The sequence below is a fragment of the Ctenopharyngodon idella genome, chromosome 16, assembly GCF_019924925.1.
Source record: "Ctenopharyngodon idella isolate HZGC_01 chromosome 16, HZGC01, whole genome shotgun sequence".
NCBI lineage: Eukaryota > Metazoa > Chordata > Actinopteri > Cypriniformes > Xenocyprididae > Ctenopharyngodon > Ctenopharyngodon idella.
In genome coordinates this window covers 21983545-22008923 of record NC_067235.1, presented here as the reverse complement: position 1 = coordinate 22008923, position 25379 = coordinate 21983545, and the positions used below count along the sequence as shown (strand labels likewise).

General features: G+C 36.6%; 3 protein-coding genes across 4 annotated transcripts; 2 read left to right on the top strand and 1 right to left on the bottom strand.

The window, feature by feature from the left end:
* Positions 1–868: 868 nt before the first annotated feature.
* Positions 869–10155, top strand: wnt4b (wingless-type MMTV integration site family, member 4b). 2 transcript variants are annotated; one of them, XM_051865212.1, is made up of 9 exons: positions 869–2491; positions 2849–3045; positions 3297–3450; positions 4676–4760; positions 5160–5291; positions 5372–5514; positions 5599–5739; positions 7046–7208; positions 7317–10155. In XM_051865212.1, the coding sequence occupies exons 2-9, from the start codon at positions 2957–2959 to the stop codon at positions 7484–7486; spliced, it is 1077 nt and encodes a 358-aa protein (XP_051721172.1). In that variant the 5' UTR covers positions 869–2491; positions 2849–2956; the 3' UTR covers positions 7487–10155. The 2 variants fall into 2 exon arrangements, with proteins under 2 accessions (XP_051721172.1, XP_051721174.1); XM_051865214.1 differs by having other exon boundaries at positions 7046–7459.
* Positions 8793–18687, bottom strand: cdc42l (cell division cycle 42, like). Its single transcript, XM_051865218.1, has 6 exons — positions 18497–18687; positions 17456–17560; positions 17114–17186; positions 15927–16036; positions 10641–10838; positions 8793–10529 (listed from the first exon to the last, which is right to left on the bottom strand). Exons 2-6 carry the CDS (start codon positions 17558–17560, stop codon positions 10440–10442), a joined length of 576 nt encoding a protein of 191 aa, XP_051721178.1. The 5' UTR covers positions 18497–18687; the 3' UTR covers positions 8793–10439.
* Positions 18688–19763: 1076 nt separating this feature from the next.
* mlf2 (myeloid leukemia factor 2) lies at positions 19764–25122 on the top strand. The gene is made up of 8 exons (XM_051865217.1): positions 19764–20555; positions 20683–20791; positions 20995–21036; positions 21212–21265; positions 21560–21688; positions 23991–24150; positions 24283–24500; positions 24597–25122. Exons 1-7 carry the CDS (start codon positions 20512–20514, stop codon positions 24495–24497), a joined length of 753 nt encoding a protein of 250 aa, XP_051721177.1. The 5' UTR covers positions 19764–20511; the 3' UTR covers positions 24498–24500; positions 24597–25122.
* Positions 25123–25379: the final 257 nt, after the last annotated feature.

Genomic DNA, 25379 nt, shown 5'->3' with positions numbered 1-25379 from the left:
GTTTCATATTAAAATTATATATTCATTATATATATTCATATAATTATATATTCCTTTATATATAGAATTTCAAACAATCAGTTACAGTGTTGAATTGTTAAACTGTAATTCACAGTCCAGCACAGGTGTCCACCTGAACCCCATGTTAAATCACTCAAAACAGCCACAATTAGCCACTGTGACATCTCAAATGAGCGTGTAAAATAGATTCCGACAGATGGGACTCTTTATTTAAAAAGAAGAGATTTTATTTATGAGCAAGGGGTGAGCGGATGGAGAGATGAGGAGAAGAGAGGCGCTGGACATGACATGGGGGTGCAGGTCGCCATGGTGTTGCTGGGGGAGACAGTGCAAGACGTCACTGCGAAGGACGACAGGACACAAAGAGAGAATACAACGAGAAGAGGGGTGAAAAAGTGCAAGGGAGGGGAGAGATATAGGGGGCACTGCTCAAATCGAGAGAAAGGCAGTGAATCTGTAAGGGCGCACAGTTATTTATTTGCTTGCTGAGGTGCAGGAGAGTTCAGCGGTAAAAACAGACTTGGAGTATTTAAGTAAATAAATGTAAAAAAAGATCTACAACTACAGAAATTATCTATTAATACAACTTACATATCTGAATATTTGTACATGAACATGTAGTTATAATGTAATATATAAAACATTAATGCAAATATTAAAATTTTCACAATAGAAAATAGTATGATTATCAAAAGAAATAGTTCCTTTATATTGAGCCACAAATGTTGGACTCTTGAAACGTAAAAATGTATGAATGTTTTTGCATAATATGACAACATGTATGCTATAAATATATTTTAAAAAATGCAAACCCAACTGGCATTTATTTTAAAGAAACGTGTAAATGACGTTTGTTAGGTATCAAATTACTTTTAAAAAAAGAGAGAGAGTTTTTTTTTTTTTTTGGACATGTCCAAGTTTATCTGAGGGGAACTGACTATATACAGCCACTAAAAGTCATCCCAAGACCAAGCAAATAAAAGTACTTGCAAAAATGTTTTTAGTTTTTTGGTTTGTTAGATGCTGTTGGTTTAATAATTTGTTTCTACTACTGCATTTTAAACTGTGACTAAAGTGTCCAAGTACTATTGGGGGCCACAGTAGATCCATGAAATCCAAGATCTTGTCCTAATGCTCTCTCTCTCTCTCTCTCTCTCTCTCTCTCTGGTGATTTATTTGCCTCAGTTCTAATATTTGTCAGCACTGTGTTTTCTTCTCCTTGTCTAAATGTCATCCCTTCTTCGAAGACAATATGGAGAGAGAGAAAAAGAGGGAGCAGGGCAGAGGGAGGAAAGAAAGGGGGAGGGGGGGACACTCGTAAAAAGAGCAACAAAAGTTTGGGAAAATTAAACATTAGGTAAGACACGTTCACACAGGCCCATTTCAGGACAGGTCTGAGCACTTCTCCTGCTGTTCTATCTATCAGGTTATTTATTGTTACGGCACATATTTCTCTGTCAATTTCCGCTGGCTTTCACGCACAACTCTTTTGTGAGAGTCTCAGGATTTAAGGTCAACATTTTCTGATGCACCCTTCACTGATACTAGGTAACAGATGCTCAAGTCACATGCATTGACAAAAGGAATTCCCTCTCTCTTTCTCTCTCTCTCTCTTTCACACACACACAGATCTGCAGATGTATGCATTTAGAAAGTGATTTGGCACTAGACTTTTGGTCAGTTGCCCTCTTTTTGACGCACAACACAAATACAAATACACAGTTGAGTGTGTTAGCATTTGTATAATCCCACGAGTTGAAGGCACCATCCTGCGGGACTCATTAAGCAGAGGTCACATATTACGTCCTGAGTAAATTGGACAATGAGTGCAAGCTCATCCCTCAATGTTAATGTACTATGGCCGAAACCTTCACCCCTCCCTTCTCTGAGGTCTCCAACCCTCCCACCCTTTATCCATCCTTCCTTTATAACCCCACAGCCATCACTTCATCCACACTTATCTGTTTTTTTTTTTACCTTTGGAATTGCTCATTTTGGTGGACAAATTGGATTACTGAAATGGACACTTTTTCCCCACGTATACTGATACAGATCTGAAGGGAATGGAAGTGCTTTCTTAGGATAATATATATATATATATTTTTTTTTTTCTTTTTAGTTTACTGAAAATGAGATATCATAAAGGGATTCAAATCATTTATCTATATAATTAATATATTTATTTTTCCTGTCCTGATTATTTTACTCAACAAAAGAGATTTTGAGATATAGGAATTGATTTTTTTTATTTTTATTTTATTTTTTATTTTTTTGCTATGGAGGCATAAAATGAACATCTCTCTGTGTGTGACAATAAGATTACAACTTAGAGGCATTTTATCATCAAAACATAAGTGGAAATAATTACAATCATCAAGCTGATGATACATTTGGATAATTAACAGATCTGAAACTCCATTTGAGCGGTTCGTCGACAGGAATATTTTGGATCCTTTTGGACCTCAAAGTGGTAAAAATGTATCCTTTGCCTTTTGTAGTGACTAACTGAGATTTATTTATTAGATATTAATTTTTATTATGTAAGTTTAATACATTGCAAAGGCCATCTAATTGTTTTGTTTGAATTATTTGAATTGCCTACTATAGATTCTATTATTCTCATTAAGCAGCAAATATATCTAAATATATTCCGATGCCAGTCATAATCTGTAAAATTATAATTACTATTATACCAGTCATGCATATGCATAAAAGCAGTGTTTAAGTATGAGCTGTTCATGTTTAAGTAATTGCTAATTATATTTATTATATCATGTAATAATGTAAAAATTCAGTAATGTAATTTCCTGTCTATTGATTTTGACAGATATGAGGGGAACAACCCCAACGTAACAGGCACAACTATAAGACTGAAAGAAACACAGTTGAACACTAATTCAGAGACAGACAGGTAGACAGACAGACAGGCAATCTGATGCCAACGGTCTCCTCTGTGACTCTCACGGGACGACTCCTCCTGCTGTTGCTATGGGCACCCCACCTCACCATGGCAACCAACTGGCTGTAAGTTGGCTTGTGTGAAAGCATTTGTTTGTTATGCCATAACTTGTAAAAGATGGTGACATATTTCTTTCTCACACACTTTCTTTGTTTCTTTTGTGTTTGTTTCCTCTCCCTGCTGTTTTTTTTATTACATTCATTAACAAAATGTCATTCTTTTATTCATAAGACAATTTTTTCTCTGACACTATTTTTCTGTTTTGTATTTGATTTATTCTCCATGTTCTTCTACTATGCTGTACCTCTCTCTGTAGTTCTCTGGCACGTCTGCCACGCTCGCGTCCTGTGTCTGGCGCCGAACCATGTGGCCGTCTGAGGGGATTGTCACCGGGCCAAGTTGGGGTGTGCCGGGCACGGGGGGAGGTCATGGAGTCCGTGCGAAAGGCTGCAGAGATGGTCATTGAGGAGGTAAGAAAGCCTGAAACACAATGACTCACAATTACAATTCTGTGAACATTCTGACATTTATTTATTCAAGGAACATGATGGTAAAAAATCATGTCAAAAATATGCATACAGAAGGTCACTCATTTTACTCTATAGAGGATATTTTTTGAATATTTCTTATTTTGGAACGTCAATTTTTAGTTTAAGCACATACTTTAAAGTCCTGGCTATCAAAAAGTACTGTACATTTCAACCGTCATTGTCCCACAAAAAATACAGTTCATTAAACACACATAGTCCATTTTTGTTCTGTCTATTCCTTGTGACCAGAGTTGTAAAGAGTACCTGGAAAACATACTTGAGTAAAAGTACAGATACCTTACAGCGACAATGACTCCATTACGAGTTACAAGTCACCAATTCTAATACGGCTTGAGTAAAAGTCTCTGATTTTAACAGTAGGCTACTTAAGTATTTTACTCGTACTGAATATAGGTCTAAAAGCTGCATTACTCCTCAACACATAAGAGACATGCCAGTGAAAAACAAGCAACAGTTGATTTGTGAGGAGAGCAAATACGTTTATTTTCTAAAATCAAATCGAAACTACACACCTCAATATTGCAATAAATCAAGGTCGACACAACTGCCTCTTATGTCCACGAACAATTAAGCTCAAGTGCTCAAAAAGGGCATAAGTAAACCAATATCCTTCAAAAAGGTCTCTTTAATAAAACGAATAATTAAAATGAAATAGTCAAAGCCTACTTGCACTGGACGTCATTGGCCTCATCACCGGCTGCAGCCGTGTCCTCATCTCGAGACTCGTATTTGCTGCAATTCAACAACTAACTGCTAAGGCACTCGCATTCGCGTAAAGTAGCCTTTGTTGACAAGTTTGGATGAGTAAGCAAGTAAGTTATAGTTCCTTCAATGCCCAGTAGATGGTGATATCGCTTCTTTTGCAGCAGAAATAAACTGTTGCAGAAAAAGTTAGGTGCCTGGTACCATGCAAAATGTATACTCAGTCAAACTACAATGTAGCCAAAAAGACACTTAAGTACAGTAACTAATTACATTTACTCTAATACTTTACACTACTGATTGTGACAACTAGCCCCAGTCACATTTTAGGCCACAAATGTTCCGATGAGCCTTAACTTTTAAACTTTATGTAACTTTAACAGTTTCATATTTGTATATAAACTCTGACTTATAGCTATTTGTTCCATTTTAACCACTGCAGTGCCAACATCAGTTCCGAAACCGGCGTTGGAACTGTTCCACCACTCCTCGTGGGATCAATGTGTTTGGACGAGTCATGAACCAAGGTTACAACAATGTCACAACATATCAGAACAGAACATATTAGATTATGGCATTATTGTATGCTACAATTTTCAAAATAACTTGCTGTCATGGCTCAAGCCTTAATTTCATTTAATTTAGAATACCAATTTTTTACAAATTTTTATAATTTTAAGATTTTTTATAAATACCATATATATTGTTATATACATGGTGTTAGTGTAGGAATAGTTTTGGACAGTGGGTGGCCTTCGAGTCAAAGTTAAAAACCACTATAGAATTGTTTTTATTAAATTACTCATTATTAATAAAGGACCATTTACCCACATTCTTATTATATCCATTTTACAAGACACAATCAATACTCTCAGCTTTAAAGGACAACCCTGTTTAGTCCTGCTCGGTTTATGTGCTGTCTTCAGGCACCCGTGAGGCAGCTTTTGTCCACGCTCTTTCATCGGCAGCAGTCGCCGTGGCTGTGACTCGGGGCTGTAGCAGGGGAGAACTGGAGAGGTGCGGCTGTGACCGAAAGGTCAGGGGGGTCAGTCCTGAAGGTGAGTAGTAAAACACGTCAATAACAAATTCACACTGACAAAAAATATATGCCAAACATATGCCTCTTGCTTACCCTTAGGTTTCCAGTGGTCAGGTTGCTCTGATAATCTGTCCTATGGCGTTGCATTCTCTCAGACCTTTGTGGACGAGCCAGAGAGAGCTAAAGGCATGTCGTCAGGGCGACCGCTAATGAACATTCACAATAACGAAGCAGGACGGAAGGCAAGCAAGATGTTTCACTTATTGATATCAAAACTAATCACCAACTGCATATTGGTTTTTATGGTTTTCTCTGTCCATGTTCAGGCGATCCTCCATAACATGCAGGTGGAGTGTAAGTGTCATGGTGTTTCGGGGTCCTGTGAGCTCAGAACTTGCTGGAAGGTCATGCCTCCGTTCCGCCGGGTCGGTGCTGTGCTGAAAGAACGCTTTGATGGGGCCACAGAGGTATGTTACAATGGCTCTGTTCTAAAAATTACTGAGTTGCCTCACTGACTGCTGCCTACATAGATAGCTGTCTTCTAAGGCAGAATCCTAACTGAGACAGAACCTCATAAGTGACTGATTTGGAATGCTTTACAAAGGTAGAAACTGCATAGTCACACAGATAGCACTCTACACTGAAAATATACAGTTTCAATAGAGTGCAATAGTGACTACTCATTTTTTTTTAGAGGCCTTGGTTTCAGGCTCTGATCAACCAGGTGAATCACAACACTACAAACTTTGATTCAAAGCAAATAATTATTTGAAAATCGGATAATAAGACAGGTAAAACTTACTTAAAGGCTTTAAGGAGGGAAAGAACTACAATTCAATGAAGCATTGTGATCAAATAAAATGGAGAAATATAAAATTACTGATTTAAAGCTGTTGATTATAGATATAGGAAGAAAATATATTTTATGTTTATCGAAAAACATGCATATATGTAAAAGTATAAGGAAACTAACTCGATTAACTAATTTTCAGTACTTCATCGTTGCGCTGACAAATTCTTTTGGCATGATTTACTAGTCGTAATTTTCTGATTGGTGGAGATTTCTCTGCAGAATTATGGGTAATATAGTTCTTCAACTACACTGTAAAAAATTATTTTCATGATTTGTTATCATAAACCAACTTAGATAATTAATGTGGTTTAGATAACATAATATTTTGAGTTTCTGTTGATTAAACCAATCGCCTTCATTGTATTAACTCAAATTTAATTTCAATGAACTCAAAATTTTAAGGCAACCAGTTTTTTTACAGTGTAGGAATTTCACAGCTGAACATGATTATTTAAAAAATAAGTTGAAATAATGTGGGCTGATGGCTTCATCAAAACCATATACCATAGATTAATAACCCTGTAGCTCACTGCAAGCCTATCTTTAAAGGTTTATAAGTTATTGTTAAAAATTAAGGTGATTTTCACTTACAGAATCCAAATGTTGTACTCTGTAGAGTTTGTTGTTGTTGCTAAGCTAACAACACAAAACTCTAATAAGCATAACAATACGTAGCACGAGTGAAATAGTTCTTTTTATTAGTTTGAACTATTTCTCAGCAATATTTCTAAGCATTGAATGAAATCCACCATCTTAAATGATTTTTGGAGTTTGTCACAATGCATTCTGGGATTACATTCTCTGTGAAGGATACATGCAATGCTGCATTAGAATTTAGCTTTTGCTACTGTAGAAGGCTGCATAAATGTGTATGTAATAATTTGACAAGTTCAAGGGTCACGGCCGCACTTTCTGCTTAGGTACGGCTGACACGTGTGGGCTCTCGCACAGCTCTCCTTCCACGGGACCCCCAAGTGAAGCCACCAGCCACACGGGATCTTGTCTACTTGGCTTCTTCACCAGATTTCTGCCGCTTAGATCCAGACAATGGCATTCCTGGTACTGCAGGACGACGTTGTAATGGTAAAAGTGTAGAAATCAGAATTACTGACTAAATCTGTATAAATTCCCTGGTTTTACATGTCATTTCATCACTCTTTACTCATCCTTTCCTATTGTTCCACATCCTAGGAACCTCACGGTTGGCACCAGATGGATGTGAACTGTTATGTTGTGGCCCAGGTTTCCGAGCAGGCCGGGCTGAGGTGGTGCAGCGCTGCTCCTGTAAGTTTTCCTGGTGCTGCTCAGTTCGCTGCCAGCAGTGTAAGAACACAGTGCTCATACACACCTGCCGAGAATGAGACATACCTAGAAGAAACTCACAACTACACCAGAAGCACCTCATCTCATGCCAGCCTGCATTAACGCCCACATGAAGAAGAACAAATGAGCTCCATCCAAAACATCCTGCATCATGCCCTGAATTTGGTGACTTTAAAGTTCTTTCAAATGTGATGTTACATTACAATTATTTTTATCTTCAATAGTACTTTTGTTGAAAGGCAATGTGTTAATCTGGAACACAGACACCATTACATTTCATAAATTCTCAAATACATCTAAAACACAAAAACTATTAACTAACTTGCTCAGACAACGCTCTTAAAGCTGAGATTAACCCCTGAATAACAGTGGGAGAATAATTTTAGTGTAGTCTGTGAGGCCTTAGCATTAAATTCTAGTCTATAGATGCTCTCTCCCTGTTTACTGTATTTATAATTTCTTTTCGGTTTTGCTGATTGTGTTTATTTATTTAAGTTCATCATGCCTGTGTGGCATTATCTCTGGATGGAAAGTTCCACCTGCAAACTCTTCTGCTTCAGCTGTGTTTTGTTTCAGCTTGTCCTATTGCATAGAGGCTCATTTATTACTATCGTCTCATTTTTATAATCTATATGGCATTAAATAAAGTTGTTTGAAATCTTAAATGTGGAAAGAGGTTGTGTTTGTTAATTATGGATTGATACATTTTAAATGAGTAATATTTCAAGTTTGGGGTTGGTAAGATTTTTTGAAAGTCGCCCCTTGTACTCACCAAAGCTGCATTTATTGGATTAAAAATGTGGTAAAAACACAACTTTTCCATTTTAATTTTTAATTTAAAATGTATTTTATTTCTGTGATGGCAAAGCTGAATTTTCAGCATCAGTCTTCAGTGTCACATGATCCTTCAGAAATCATTCTAATATGATGATTTGGTGCTCAAGAAACATTTCTTATCAATGTTGAAAGCAGTTGTTCTAATTATATTTTTGTGAAAAGTTACAAACTTGATTCTTTGATAAATAGAATGTTCAAAAGAACAGCATTTATTTGAAATGTAAATCTTTTGTATAATTCTAAGGCCTTTAGTCTGGGACTAGGCTTAAGCCTTGTCTGCGAAAGTGGGGGTTAATGTCTTTACTTTCACTTTGATCAATTTATGTATCCTTGCTGAATAAAAAAAGTATTCATTTCTTAAAAAAACAACAACAAAAAAACAAACAAAAAAACTTGCTGACCCCAAACTTTTGAACAGCAATGTACATGTTTTATGCGTTTGTCTGCTGACACACACACACCACACAATTCCGTAATCATCTAATAAGCAGGATACAAATACAGCCGTGTCAGTCGCACCAATTTTATTACAAATATAGTGAGATTCCAAACACCGCAGAACTTGACTAAGAAAAGGCCACATTTTAAACTGTCATCATCATGTTATCCTCCTCCTTTTTACTCACACGACTATTAAGATCGGTTATTCAAAATATTACATTTCAAATAGTTATTTTATTAATAAATCACAATCAAATGGTACTCTAGCAAAAAATAAAAAAAAATAAAAAAGTCATTAAAAAAAAACTCAAGTTTCAAAATGTGTCACCACTAAATTCATTCACCCAAGAAAAAAAAAAACAGTAATACATTTAATACATACTCAAAAAGAGAAAAAAGCAAAAAATAAAATTCAGTTTTCTAAATGGCCAGCAGAAGGCACTGCATGGCTCAAGAGTGAATGCACTTAAGAGAGATTCTAGGAGCATGAACCATAGAAGAAGAGAACAGTCTGGCTCATACAGGAAGAAACAAATGCTTGTGAACTAAGAATTCATTGGCTCCCACATAAAGTCCCAACCTCTCTTATAAACCATATAACACGTTACTCAGGAGGGGATGTGGCCATAGTGTGAGATTTCTATGGCCATAACACTCTGATCCAACATTAAAACTGTTTTTAATAATTAAAATATCTAAAATTGTTACGGTTTATTTTTGTATATGTTCAATGCCATTGTCAGTGATTAGAGCTAATTATATGCCCAAACCAATAACGCAAGCTTGCTTTTGTGCCAGATCCAGTCCAGTATGTACAAACAACAGTAAGTGACCACATATAAGACAAAACCTGCCTTGAGGTGTCGTGTGAGTCCAGCATCTAGAACTGGCAAAAACGCAACATTAAAAACTGAAAACGGACCCTATAACAACACTAAAAGGCAAATTTGTCAAGAATCGCTTTTTGTGCCCATGGCAATTTTGCAATGTAGCGAAAATGCTCAACTGAAGAGATTCAAGGAAGCTGAAATCAGCTTACTGCACGCACACTATCCACAGGTTACAGAGCAAATAGCTGAGCCCTGCAGAAGCACTCATCAGAGCAGTCAGCATGTTCGGCTTTACACTTTATGAAATGTGCTGTTTTTAGACATTGTGTGCTAACCACCCTTGTGCAGCTTAGAGCAAAGCATGTGTTAGAGACAAACCTGGCATTTGTCCAGCGAAAGCATTTCAAATCAGTCATTTTTGTTGGTGATCAGAAACCTGAAGCATTTAATCTCATGTATTTGTGCCACTGTCACACATTTTTTTGGATCGATTACATGTAACTGACACTTAAAGCATTAAAGTGTATCTATATGTTGTTCTATAGGCATCACATGCGCCTTTATCTTTTTTTTTTTTTTTTTTTTTTTTTTTTTTTAAATATAGCTATACTCTTTGTTTGTAGGGGTGTTATTGGTTCCAGGGTTCTCTAATTTCTTCTGTTCTTCTAGAAACATTTAGAAAGGCACAGTGTGCATATATTTGTTTACAATACCATTTTTGTTGCCAAATTCCTTCCAGTATCACGTTTTCTTTTTTTGCCATTTTGTTCCCATGATTTTTCCCAATAATAACTCTCTACTCCAAACTCAAAAACCCCACCAGAACGTTTCCATTTCTCTGCCTCTCTAGTTGGAGTGAGTGCATCACCCACTGCTTGTGTTCCTACAAAAGGATGCAGCGCTTCTTGGGTTTGGTCTCCGGAGGTTCAAGGGCAGCAAGTATCGCCTCATCGAATACATTCTTCAGGCCTCTCTGTAAGAAAGAGATCGTAAAATGAAACGTCATTTGCAGTAGGTCATGTGGGTAATGATAAGTGAGGAAGGCTGTTATGTCATCACAGGTGTGTGCGGCTGCTCTTTTAACCTGTGTGAGGGCGGAGCACTCCACGTATTTGACAGCTCTGAGGTCTCTGGCCAGCTTCTCACCACTCTCAGGCGATATGGGCCGCTGCTTGTTTTTGGCAAGTTTTTCCACAGTGTTACTGTCATCCCTCAGGTCAACCTGAGTGCCCACAAGAAGGAATGGAGTGCGTGGACAGTGGTGAGAGATCTCTGGTACCCACTTAGAGAAAGAGAGAGGAAAAAAAGGAATGGTTAGACAGAGTACAGAAAGGTACTTATCATAGCACAATCAGAAACAAACATCCCAACAAACTCAGAATTACGAAGTGTGCAATACTGGAACAGCCAATCTGACCATCACATATAGAATCATAGTGCTGACAAAACATTTTACTTATAACCAAATTTAGACCAAAATTTCTGTGGAGAATCGATCACTTTATATGATAAACAGATGGAATATGCACATATAAACATTGATCAGCGAACAGAAGCTCAACCGTACTTGCTTGACACAGACAACAAACATCATTGGTTTTTGCGGGAAGCTCAAACGTGCTGCGCAACACAAAAATGAACCTCACTGGTTCTTGCACATCAAGCAAACATGCTTGAGCTTCCGTTTACCATGACTGATGTGCGAGTTGATGAATGTTTATATGTAAATAAAAGCCTAAATTCAATCTGTTCTTCATATAAAGCGATCGTGTCTCTTCAGAAAATTCGTACTAAACCGTTCAATTTATATGGATTATTTTTACGATCTCTTTGTGAACTTTTTGAATTGTCAAAATGAGTGGACTGTCAATGGAGGGACAGAAATCTCTCAGATTTCATTAAAATATCTTCATTTGTGTTTCCAAGATGAACAGAGGTTTCACGGGTTTGGAATGACATGAGGGCGGGTAAATGATGACAGAATTTTCATTTTTGGGTGAACTAACCCTGTAAATCCATTTCTATTTCCTGAGTTAATACATAAAATGATTAAAAATAAATGTTCAATTAAAAAATTATACATGCTACCATTCAAAAGTTTGGGGTCAGTACTTTTTTTTAAAGAAATTAATACATTTATTCAGTAAGTATGCACTAAATTGATCAAAAGTGACAGTAAAGACATTTATAATGTTACAAAAGATTTCTTTTTCTAATAAATGCTGTTCTTCTGAACTTTCTATTCATCAAAGTATAACATCAAAGAATAAGCATGAATTCTTTCAAAAATATAAAAAACCTTAACAACCCCAAACGATTGATATATATACTCATGATTTAAATGTTATTTTTGTTATCTTTGATCTAGATCACAACCAGGCAGAAATAATAATAATAAATGGCCCCTGTGGGCTCCCATACAAGACATTATGAACTTGTAATCTCTGTACTGTCCTTATCTTACAAATTAATCTGTGCTGCCTATTTACACACAAATTTTCCACTTCAGTTCTACTTTATTCTCCAAGACAATATTATACAGCTTGTTAAGCATTATAATACATAATATACAGCTTTTTAAATTGTAGGAGCAATGTAACATGAATGTTTAAAGTGAATTTCATTTGACTACAAATTTCATTGAGAACAGGATTGTCATTAATTACGTGGGGTTAAAACACCTGTTGGCAGGGAAGAAGGGGGTGAGTGAGGGAGCACATATTTTGTTGACCATACAATACGTCTAAATGATATAGAGGGTATGCATTGATGCAATTTCACCACCGGAACACACCCCCTCAGACAGACTGAGTGGCAAAAGAGTCTGCTGCATGACTGGATCTAATAGGGGAAACTGTGAAAACGCAAGTAAAACAAACGATTATCAGTTTAAACTAAAGGTTTGACTCGATTTAGTGTTCCTTACAAATTACCAAAGATCCAGTGATCCATGGATATTGACATGCAGCCAGGAATCGTGTTTCCTGACATTTATATGTGCCTGATTTCGATGCCGGGGAAATACATAAAGCGAATTTGCCTGTGAACGCTTTATTGGTGTCTAAATCTGGTCACTTATCAATGTTATATGTTGTCATATCATCCAGCCCTAAAACTTGTATAGTTTTTGTCAGTGTTTATTTAAAAACACCCAATTATGCAGAATATAAGATGGTAAATGTTTGATGTGTATTGATGAGTTGTCAATACAATATATAACAATACAATATATAGGGTATGATTTTATTCCAAAATTCAACGTACTGACAAAATGATAACTGCAAATCCGTGTTTCTCTGCCTGGAGTACAGTTGTTTCTGTAAACTGCAACGATCCTTTTGCTTCTCTTTTCTGAAGCTTTCGGCAGTCTAAAAATATACCTGAGATTTCTTGTAACTCTATTTGTACAGTCAATAGCAAAGCTCTTTCCCTTTTTAGATGTTTTGTGTGTTTTTCGCGGCATTCACACTGAAAACCATTGCTGCCACTCAGTATTTTTGCCGCTCAGTGGGCAGAACCGCAGTCACACCGGCCGACGGCGACGTCACGTGCATACCCTCTATTAGCCTTGATATAAAGAATCATCAGAACTTGCAAGAAATGTTTGACATTTTTGGTGGATTACAAATAAAATTCAAGATGGAAGTATCAAGGATGATTGACGTGTCAGAGAAGTTATTTCCTCCATCAGCTCCTTAGTGGTTTTGGTTTGTTTTCATTGTGCTGCTACATAAATAGACAGGAAATATTGATTTGAGTTGTAATTATTTATGTTAGAAGACTGTGAAGTGACATGGCAAATACAGAGGTGTACAGTATTTGAGTAAATGTAATTAGTTACTGTACTTAAGTATCTTTTTGGCTACTTTGTAGTTGTACTGAGTATCAAAGATATTGGCAACTTTTACTCTCTACTTGACTACATTTTTGAGCAAGTAAATGTACTTTTTACTCCACTACATTTGTATTGAGTAATGCAATTACAAATTACATTTTTCATGACACCTAACTTTTTCTGAAGCAGTTTGTTTTTGATATAAAGAAGCAATATTGCAATCTAAAGGCATTGAAGGTACTATATCTTGTGCGTTTTGCCTTTACTCACCCAAACGGTAACACTTTATAATAACCACATGCTATGAAGATAATAAGATGCATAAAAGTACATTTAAATAGTATATTAATAATTTACTTACACTTTCTAAACAATCTTATGAACCACTGACAACTCCTAAATAACTGGTTTGTAAATTATTAATGATCAATTTATCATTTCTAAATTATGAAAATACAATTATTAAACACATTATAGATATGCTTATAAATCAAGAACAAAGCATTTATAGATGTATTTATAAACTGCTTACTAATGTCTATTAATGCTTTATAAATGATAAATTGACTATTTACTAATGCTTAATTAATGCTTCATAGCGTGAGTTATTATAAAGTGTTACCACATTGTTTAATTTATCTGCTATATTGACAAGACCTTTTTGAAGGATATTGGTTTACTTGTGACCTTTTTGTGCACCTGAGCTTAACTGAGACATGAGTTTGTAGATGTTTAAAAGGTTGTTGTGTCGACCTTCATTTATTGCAATACTGAGGTGTTTTATTTTAGAAAATAAGCTTGATTTCTCATCTTAGAAATCAAATGTTTCTTATTTTCACTGGCATGTCTCAGGTGTTGAGGACTAGTGGATCTCTGAGCCTACATTTAGTATGAGTAAAATACTTAAGTACTGTTAAAATCAGATACTTTAAGACTTTTACTCAAGTCGTATTGGAATTGGTTACTTTTAACTTGTAGTCGAGTCATTTTTGATGTAAGGTATCTGTACTTTTACTCAAGTATGGTTTTCAGGTACTCTTTACACCTCTGGGCAAATATGAAACTACCACTGCGTAGGAAATCAGTTCCTCAAATAGGCTTTTAAACAGTCATTCTATAAAATTATTTGATCACAGAATGCTGCAACTGATCAATCAATCACATATTCAAGATTATATATATATTAATAGCAACGTAAAAGAGTAGTTCACTGAAAAATGAAAATTATCCCATAATTTACTCACCCTCAAGTCATCCTAGGTTTAAATTACTTTCTTCTTTCAGCTGAACACAGAGTACAATTAAATAATATCCTGGCTCTTCCCAGCTATGTAATGGCATTGAGTTTTTGAAGCTCCAAAAAGTACATCCATCCATCATAAAAGTAATCCATACGACTCCAGTGGGTTAATTAAATGCCTTCTGAAGTGAAGCAATGGGTTTTTTGTATGAAAAATATTCATATTTAAAAACTTTATAATCGCTGGGTTTCGGCAACCTGACCTGACCGACGTATGATGTAGCTCCTCTTCTTTTGTATGTCGAAATCCTCAGACATTGTTCTTTAAAACTTCTCATTTTAGACTTCTAATTTGTGACCGGCGTTATGTTTTGCTCTATCCTCCGCGCTTCCGCATTCGTCAATTCTCACCTAAGTTTACGCTACGACTATGTCATGTGTCCTACGTCATATATCAGGTCAGAGGTCACCATTACCAGAAGCCAGCGATTATAGTTTATAAAGTTTTAAATATGAATATTTTTCTTACAAAAACCCATCTTTTCACTTCAGAAGGCATTTATTAAGCCACTCGGATTATTTTTATGGATATACTTAATATTGATTACTTTTATGATTGATGGATGCGCTTTTTGGAGCTTCAAAAACTCAGACACTATTCAATGCCATTACAAAGCTGGGAAGAGCCAGGATATTATTTAATATAACTCTGATTGTGTTTGGCTGAAGAAAGTCATATACACCTAGGATGCTTGAGGGTGAGTAAATTATGGGATAATTTTCTTTTTTGGATGAACAATTCCTTTAAGAATTTCACACTATAAATCAAGAGAAAACCACTGACAAACATGCATCTGAAAATTTTCTACACAAATCTGATGCGTCTCAGTAATGAGTGTGCTTTTCATGTACGCACTGATCAGTTTAAATAGATCACAGATCTACTCACATGAGTTCCATTCACCAAGTCCAGCAGGAAAATCAGGTACTACTAAAGAGTGTTTTAGTGACACTAAACGTGACGTCAGTGTCATCAAAGTAAAACCTGACTGTATGAAAAATACCATGCTGTTAAAGCATGTATCAACACTGTAATCTATCTGTACATTATACCATGCCATAGATATGGGGGAATAATGTTGAGTTTAATAAATTTGAAACAAAATCATGACATAGTTTAGTATACCACCAGTAATAAATGTCAAAAAGCCTATCAGAGAAAGGTGGCTCTTCCATTTCTGATGCCCAAACAGTGAGACAAGCAAGAAAGCAGAAAGTATTTAATAAACACCCACCTTCTCTTTCACATTCTCAAAGGAGGAAGGAGAGACAACAGAGAAGCAAACAAGGAAGACGTCTGTCTGCGGATAACTGAGAGGCCGAAGTCTGTCGTAGTCTTCCTGACCTAAGAGAACAGAAACACATGCAGTTCATTAGCACCGCTCTTCTGCTCTGAGAGTCAATCGATTTAGTCCATCTTGAAAAACAGCTAGAGGAAATTATAAATTAATGTACATTACCGTTCACAAGTTTTGGGTGGGTAAGATTTTTTTTTTTTTTTTTTTTAATTGTGTCTTATACTCACTAAGGCTGCATTTATGATCAAAAATATAGTAATTACAGTAATAATGTGAAATATTACTACCAATTAAGATAAAGTTTCCTATTTTAATATTTATTTAAAACATTTCTTATTATTATCAATGTTGAAAATGGTTGTACTGCTTAATATTTTTGTGGATTTATAATTTAAATAAATTATAAATATATTTTTTTAGGATTCTTTGATTAAAAGAAATCTTTTCTCTCTCATTATAAAAGTTTTTACTGCCACTTTTGATCAATTTAATCCTTGCTGAAAAAAGTATTAATTTGCAAACTTTTAAATGGTAGTGTATATATCATATCTTTTTCCTTGTTGTTTCACCACTTAATTAATAAGTATTCATTTATTTTAAAAAATATATTTGATTGTAATCCTGTATCAATCTGAATAAGCAAGACAGATAAAAAATAGTTTTTATCTTCTTCAGGCTGTGGCATAAATATGTAACATCATAAAAGGTGTTTTAATGTCTGAAGCCGTATCCAAATGCACATTTTTGCTCCTCGTATACTGAACTATGTGACATTCACTAGGTAGTGAATAGTGAATAAGCAAATGCATCAGCAAGTCTAAACACAGTATGAATTGTTGCATAAAATGCCTGTCATTTATGTTTTCTCATGAGCTCAGCACCGTGGCAAGATAGAAATGAGCCGAGGCCAAATTTCCAGTTTTCCGTCTTCTTTTTTCCACAGCAAAAGCTATTTTCTCTTGGCATCATGTTAACACTTAAGTCAATATTAGTTGATGCAGTAGATACTGACTATACTGTCTGAACAAATCAGACATCATTACTTTAAAAAAAAAAAAAATGACAGCGTGGACAATCAGATCAGCTTTATGTCTAGAAGTAAACAAAGCCCCAGACTGAGTTACCTGCTGTGTCAAAAAGCCCCAGTGTATATGGTTCCCCTCCGATCATCACTGTGACAGCATAATTATCAAACACCTGCAAACAAAAAGAAATAGATCTCATTCATATATATTGAAGATCACATTTTATTTCAGACAACACTACAGACCCAATACCAAAAAGGTTTCTACAATAATCTAATCAAATATCCTTTGAAATACACACATACATGAGAGCTCCTAAATTTGAAACAGCAAACAGGCACACAATAGATAATAGCTGCCATTATTACTCATAATTATTCGATCACTGTGCCCCCTTCCCCAAATCTCTGACCCAGAGCCCACCACCCTTTACTCTGTTACCGTGGGAACATATTCAGAGGGGAATTTGTTGGTTGTGTATGAGATGAGGAGGCAGGTCTTTCCGACAGCTCCATCTCCAACCACCACACACTTTATGGTCTGCATCTATAAGGCGAGAGAGAAAGGTTGAAAATCACGTTATCACTGGTATTGGTCCTCGTGGGATTCAGAAATACCTCATTTAGGAATCATTTGTTTCGTTTAGTTCCAGGGTTCACTGTGCCCACTATTACACAATTAGGCAGGGTGAATGCATTTACCAGAACTGTCAATAAGCCCTAATTGATGTGATTTAATTTCGGAGACAAAGGCAGGCATACAGAAAGACATCTACAAGAATGTGTCCAATTTTATTTGCTTCCGCATATTAACGCTGCTTAGAGAAAGGCTTTGTCACTGTCATACTAGTACTAACAATATCGCCTGCTTTTCAGCTTCATTGCCGTTTCTATTTTTTTTTATTTTTTATAAATATATATATATTTACATTAGACCTTATTTAAACTGCTCGTTTTTAATAATTACTACATTTGAAGACCAATAAATAGACAATAAAACAAACGAATACAAGATAGTTTAAAAGTAAAACAATAATGATCCTGTTTATCGTTAATTCAAGGCAAATTTTTCTAAACATGACACGACACGTATTTTATTCATAATAAAAGTCGGATTTTATATTAAAATAATTTAATTCTGCTTTCTTCCCCCACCAATAAAGTTAAACACTTCACCTTATAAATCTACTTAATTTAATACTATAGTGAATGGCGAAGAAATGACTAGTTTGTGGTGATTATAGAAAACGAAAATAATTCTGAAGAGATTCGTCAACAGTGAAGTAAATCAAAGTTTTGTGTAATGAAGGCGACAGGATGCTGCGAGGCTAAGCTAACGCGCTAGCACTACCGGGGGGGCCACAACTCATCCTAAATCAAAATTACACAACGGTAAAGCCTGAGCTAGAACGTGTACTGTTTAACTACAAATTGATCGGTTAAAAGTCATATAAAATAATGCTACATATTGAAAATTGCTTACCGTTCCTCTCCGGCGACTAGGCGTTGGTTACGTCCGGGTTTGAGAGTATCAATCTGACGTGAATGAAAGCGAAAAACGTCCAGTCCAAGATTCTACGATATTCAGCCTGCCCACTCTGCGTACACGCCCAATACAGGCTGCAGTTCCTTCCAAGTGGCCGCTAGGGGCGCAGTGAGGGCTTTTGGGATTATCTGTATTGTAAACATATTTCATTTATACTTTCAAATGGAATATATTAAAAATACATTCAAGTAAGAAAAACACACACCCTCTAGAATAGTGAAGAATGAAAAGCGTGTGGTCCAAAGGTATGAGAATGCTAGTAAAATTACATATTTTAAAATATATTTGCCTGCATATTATATTGATAAATAAAATTTATATTTAAAAAGCCTCATCATGAACACATTTGAGAGCTGCTAAACCCATATAGTGAATAGTCAATTTTTAGTGAATAGTCAAACGGGTTTTACATGAAGGACAAGTTGAATTTTGTGCAGTCAGAAAGTTTTAGCCAAACCACTATGACTAAACTTTTGAAGAGAAATAAAATACAAATAAAAAATCTGAAATAAGATCTAAAACACAATACAATGAAACAGGCTCGTCAGTCAATGACGTACATGGACAATCACGTGACCGAAAATGAAAACGAGTGGAGGTGGCTTTCCTTCTGTTGATGAGAGGTTCTCTGATCGCGTCCTGTATACTGCCATCTAGCGGTAGACAAGCAATTAGCGCTATTATTTATGTTTAATCTTGAAAAACATAAAAAAAATTCTACATAAATTTGTGTTAAAGAAATACGCTCTTTGCGTTCAATTTCGGACCACAAGAACAGAAAACAAAGGCTAGGCAATTTAAGGATTGTATCACGATAGAAGCCCCCTAATTTTTTGCACATAATAAATGCCCACACAATGAAATAAAAGAAAAAATACAATGAAATATCAAATCCTAATAATATTAATAAAAACATAAATAATCAAAAATAAAGCTAAATTAAAATGTATAGCGTAGTTAACGTCTTTAATGCAACTCTCTCGTTATTTCCTCACATTTTCAAAAATATATACAACGTATATAAAAGCTTATGCCCAAGCATCACATTAATAATGCTCTAAAATCAATAAGATATTTCTTAAATGACCCATGGGTTACCAAAATATAGAAGCATCTGGAAAAAAATAAAATAACAAAAAATAATTTTGAAAGCAGAGCTTAAACTTTTATCTTTATTCACCGGAATGTGCACAGGGCTGTTCCCCTCCTCTTCCTCCCCCTCCCATCTCTCTTTTCTGTTGACGTTTGGCTTTTGTGCCTGCTTTACTAAGTGCACGTAATCTTCCTATCAAAGCCATCTCTTCCTCAATGGAGTTTATTTTTTAGTGACAGCGCGTGTCACGGCATCGGTTCTGATGTAATACACCCCGAGAAAAGCGCGTGAATCTCTCAGAAACGCAAGATATTTGCTCAAGATCTTCAAGGTTTTGTTTCCTTTGTCATACTGTCTTCCTGTGCTCATCTGCGGCGGTTATTTCCGTCGGTCCGTCTGCTCTGCGTGCCGCTGTTTTTCTCTTCAGCTTGTCAAAATTTACCTCGACTTGCATCCCTGAATCTTGTTGTGGTTTTAAACAATTCATTTCAGCGCGCATGTTATTATGCTAGGCTAACAATCTGAAATAGCTTGCAGGCTGTTTTGGATTAGCACCTGTCTGGAATATTCGATAGTATTCGCCTTGGTATAAATGTTCTGCAGAACTGCTTTAGTATACCAGGGTGTTTTATCCATCTCGCTCGGTAAATTGATGGTTTGCATTGTGGTTAGGTAATATAGCGTGCAGGCCAAATTGTGTAATTCTCCGATTGAGAGTGTTTTGCATATTTGGCAAAGGGAGCTTGATGATTGGTTGACCAATTACGAGCCCCTGAGCTGTTGTTGTGTTGGCTTTTGATTCAAGAGACCAAAGTTTATTTACTGGCGCAAGTTCATCCAACCAAGAAAGACCAACAAAATGTTTCACTACTTGAATGATGTGGATGACAACCCATACATGATGTGAGTATTAGTTCTTTTAAAATGACAACATATATTTGAGTGTTTGAGGATAACAAAATAATCCATTTGTGGTTTCAAATACATTTTATGTACATTTATAAATGATATGCACGTTATGTTGTGACAGGGATCCGTTCGCGGCACACAGGCACCAGATGAGGAGTCTCTTTGGGTCATTTGGGATGGATCCGTTTCCTCTCACTCCTCAGATCCAGCATCCACGTACACGCATACAGGTACCCATCAGAGCCACAAAAACAGGCCCTGTTTGAACATTTATAAGTGAAAAAGACACTGTTAATGTGCGGACTGTCAGTTTGATGCTAAATTCAGCATCTCTGCAGTTTGTCTCTGTTGTACTTTTAGGTGTTATTATGGGTGATTTTAGGTTTGTTTAAAAAAATTAAAGTGTCCATATTTTGTCTTCCACCCTTTATAGCCACAAGCTGGAGCCTTGACCCCCTTCGGCATGATGGGAATGGTATGACACTGTTCCTTGTTCACCCTTTTGCCGTGACAGTTTATGCATCTTGTGCTTTAATGGCAACAAATACATCTTGTCTGTCTGTACAAAGAAGTTATCAAACTTGATTAGTGGCAGAAATGGTGCAGTATCAAAAATCATTTTTATGTGAGTGCGTTTTGTTTTTCCTCAGGGTGGAGGTTTCATGGATATGTTCAGCATGATGAGTGGGATGATGGAGAACATGGTGAGTTTCATGGTGGCCTGGCAGCCACAATTCAGAAATATTGAAACACTGTGGTTTTCAATAACAAGAACAAGGCTTCCGTTTGTTGATTGCAGGGGTGTATTATCGTTTGCAGCTTTTGAACTGGAATAAGTGCAGACTGTGACTTTAAAGCAGCTACTTTGTTGATTTCACATTAAAATAATTGAAATTTACATGAATTCTTTATGTTTTGACTTGAGAGAATACAATTGCACAAATGATTGAGGTCAACTGATCTTAGATCACACTTTTATAACTTCTCTTTTTCTTCAGGAACGAATGTCTGGTTCTCCAAACTGCCAGACCTTCTCCTCCTCCACAGTCATCTCATACTCCTCCACAGATCCAGGAGCACCCAAAGTCTATCAGCAGACCAGTGAATTTCGCACTGCTCCTGGGGGTGTAAGAGACACACAGACACACGGCAGAGTGTTACCATTTTTTATATATACACAGTATATTATGCTATAAACATTGAGGGGGGCCTGTCCATGAATGATTCTTAAACCCCAATCTTGAATATCTTGGCACGTATCTGGATATATGCAGAGTTAATTGCACCAGGCTAACAGTGCTGACTTTTGTGAAAGAGGTGAAATTTAGAAATCTAATCTAATTAATTTAGAAGTGGTTCTATTTTTTTTGTCATTTGGTTCTTTTAACGATACTCGCATGTGCATTCTTCCACGGATCCAGGCAAAACAGCCGATTAAAATACTGTGAAAGGGTTCCACGCATTATGCATTTACACATACTCTGTTTGCGGTGCATATTTTTTTTTCTGTGCCCATGTTAACAGGTTCAAGCATTTACACTGCACACAGATGCGCTCCGGCAATGCGTTCCAGGAGCGATCGTTTCTGCACAGATTATTTTTTCTGTGCTGCATGTGCTGAATTAAAGTGACAGCGCATTGTTCCCATAAAAATAAACATGGATTGACATGAAATCTTTGTAATTTTACCATAAATGCATATGATTAAACTACTCTGTTTTACAGTCAAACACATGGCTTTTTGCCAAGGGTAAAGCAAGGAAAACTGCACCTTACCTCACATTTAAGCCTTGTTCAGAATGTCAGTCCAAATCCGATTTTTGTGCATCAGATTTAGGAAGTGTGAACGGCAAAAAATTACAAGAAATGCATTTTTACAAATCTGTTTCGAGCTACGAAATCCTATTCAGATTGCATTTCTGGATATCCATTTCAGTCTGACTACATTCACACTGTCAGTCCAAATCCAATTATTTGTGTGTCTGATTGGATAAACAAGGTGACATAATCAACGACACTCGTCTCTTTATGGAGGTGGAAAAGCACAAAGTTCTTTATGACCCGCAAAATTTCTTGTATGAAGATTTAAATGCAAAAGAAAAGGCATGAGAATTGGCCGTTTTTGTCGATTGTAAGTTTTATTTAAAATATTTGTGATTTTAACACAAGAAAAGTTTGTTTAAATGTTTTGCCACTTGCTTGAGCAACTTAAAGAGTTCACCCAAAAATGAAAATTCTGTCATTAATTACTCACCCTCATGTCGTTCCAAACCCGTAAGACCTTCGTTCATCTTTGGAACACAAATTAAGATATTTTTGATGAAATCCGAGGGTTCCTAAACCACACATAGGTAGCAACATCATTGCACCTTTTGAGGACCAGAAAGGTAGTAAAGACGTCGTTAAAATAGTCCATGTGACTACGGTGGTTCAACCTTAATGTTATGAAGTGACGAGAATACTAAACAAAACAAAAATAACGACTTTATCCAACAATTTCTTCTCTCCCCTGTCAGTTTCCTACACTGTTGACGTAGTGAACGCAGTGCAGCGTTTCCGTGTTCTACGTCAGAACGCAGACTCATTATTGGCCGGCTCCTGCGTCAGCATCACACGCATGCGTTGTGCTGCTCACGTGTACAGCGTCGGCCAATACTGAGCCGGTGTTCGGACGTAAACACGGAAGCGCTGCACTGCATTCACTACGCCAACAGTGTAGGAGACTGACAGGGGAGAGAGTCCGATTCTCGAGTGAATGACTCTTATGAGCTTTTGTGTGTGTGTGTGTGTGTCTGAATTACAAACATACAAAGCAATCATTTAAGTCCGATCCTGAAGTGCCTGACTCTTATGGGTTGGTTTAGTGAATGAAAAAAAAAACAGCACGAGCACTGAAATCCAATTCTCGAGCGAATGACTCTCATGAGCCAGTTATTTTTTATACTTTACATACATAAAAAGCTACCAATCAAGTCCGGTTCTAAAGCAAATGACTTTTATTTAGGCGGTTATTTTTAGTTGATTAAAAACATACTGCATGACCAGAGAAGTCTGATTCTCGAGCAAATGACTCTTATAAGTCTGTTCTTTTTTACATGCACTGACACACACAAATGAAAGCCTAAATCTTCTGACTCTTATAATGGCAAAATGTTCATATATTTTTTGTTTTTGCTTTTGGCAACAAAAATGCACATTTGCTTTCCAGGTATTTCTTCCTTTGAATTGTTAATGAAACCATTAAGTAATTGAGCAATGAAATTATTCTGATTACTCTAATGATTTCCATCCATAAGTCAGTGACAGCCTGGTTAAACTAGATTGCAGATGGTTTGCGAATAAGATGTTTTTGCACTGAAGTACCACACACAGAAGTGGCACGACTGTTGAATCACCCCTAGTCGTTTTTGTGTGTTTTTGTTTGTTTAGATCAGAGAGACGCGTCAAACGATGCGGGACAGTGAGAGCGGACTGGAGCGAATGTCTATAGGGCATCACATTGGCGAGAGAGGTCATGTGATGGAACGGTCAAGGAACCGTCTCACGGGTGACCGTGAAGAAAGACAGGACTTCTTCAACCTGGAAGAGAGTGGGTTGAATACCTCTTTCTCTATTCTTTGCTCTTTTTCTCCATGAACTGCCAGCAGCTGCTTAAATTTCATCTTGAACCTTTGTGGAAAAATTTGTCCTATTCACTATTGTAAAACTCTTTCTCTTTCAGGTGAGGCAGCTGCCTTTGATGAAGAGTGGAGGAGAGAGTTGGGGCGGTACCGCCCCTCTAATGCCCGTAGTTTAGATTACGGGCGTGACCGGAGTGCAGGGGTTGGACAGCAGCTGGCCCTGACAGCGCCTCCAAGCTCCTCCTCCTCTCCATCGCCCCGCCACGAGTCACCACGCCACCATCCTCCTCACTCCCGTCCTCGCTACGACTGGTGAGAGGTATGAATCTTTCAAAGCCTGAATGAATCTTGTCTATTTGGATCGACTTTGTAGATTCAGGCTTCATTTTTTAATATGCTGTGCCTCTTTTTACAGGGGGAGTTGTCTAGCTGATGCTGTGAAAAGAGAGAAGGAAGGGATAGAGAAGAAAATTATAACCGATGGGTCAAATGTTTGATAGATCTGAACTGTCTCAATATGTGTAGTCAGCTCCTTACAGGGACATGTGCTGGCATGAGGTATCATAACACAGGTTGAAGTTTTTAGACTGCATCTTTGTTGTGTGGAATTTGGCCTGGCCTGTGTACTTCATACCATGTTACTACTCCCAAAGCATACACACCAGCATTCATCATAATTCAAACAGCTCTTCAACCTTGTGATATATATACATACACACAGACATCTTTGTATTTAAATGAATTCTCATGCTTCCAATATTTCAATATCCAAATATTTAATGATACACTACACATATACATACATACACACACACACACACATGCACACATCCACTGTAAAGTCCGTATATGTTTGTGTTGACACTAGGGTATCTGTGGGTTTAACTGTTCAATGCTGACTAATTAAACTTATTAACTAATAAAAAGACCTTGTTACATCATTGACTGTGCCGTCTTGTGTTGCATCAGTGACTCGATAGACAGCAATATTTAGTGAGCCCACTGTTGTTCTTTTATTTTATTTTTTTAGGTGTCAAAAAAGTTTTTGAATTATGCACTTTTATTCAACAAAGATGCAAATTGATCAATAGTGACAAAGCCATTTATACCCCCAGTTTCACAGACAAGGTTTAAGCCTAGTCCCAGACTAAAATGCATGTTTGAGCTGTTTTAACTGAAAGCAACTTTTTAAGGCACG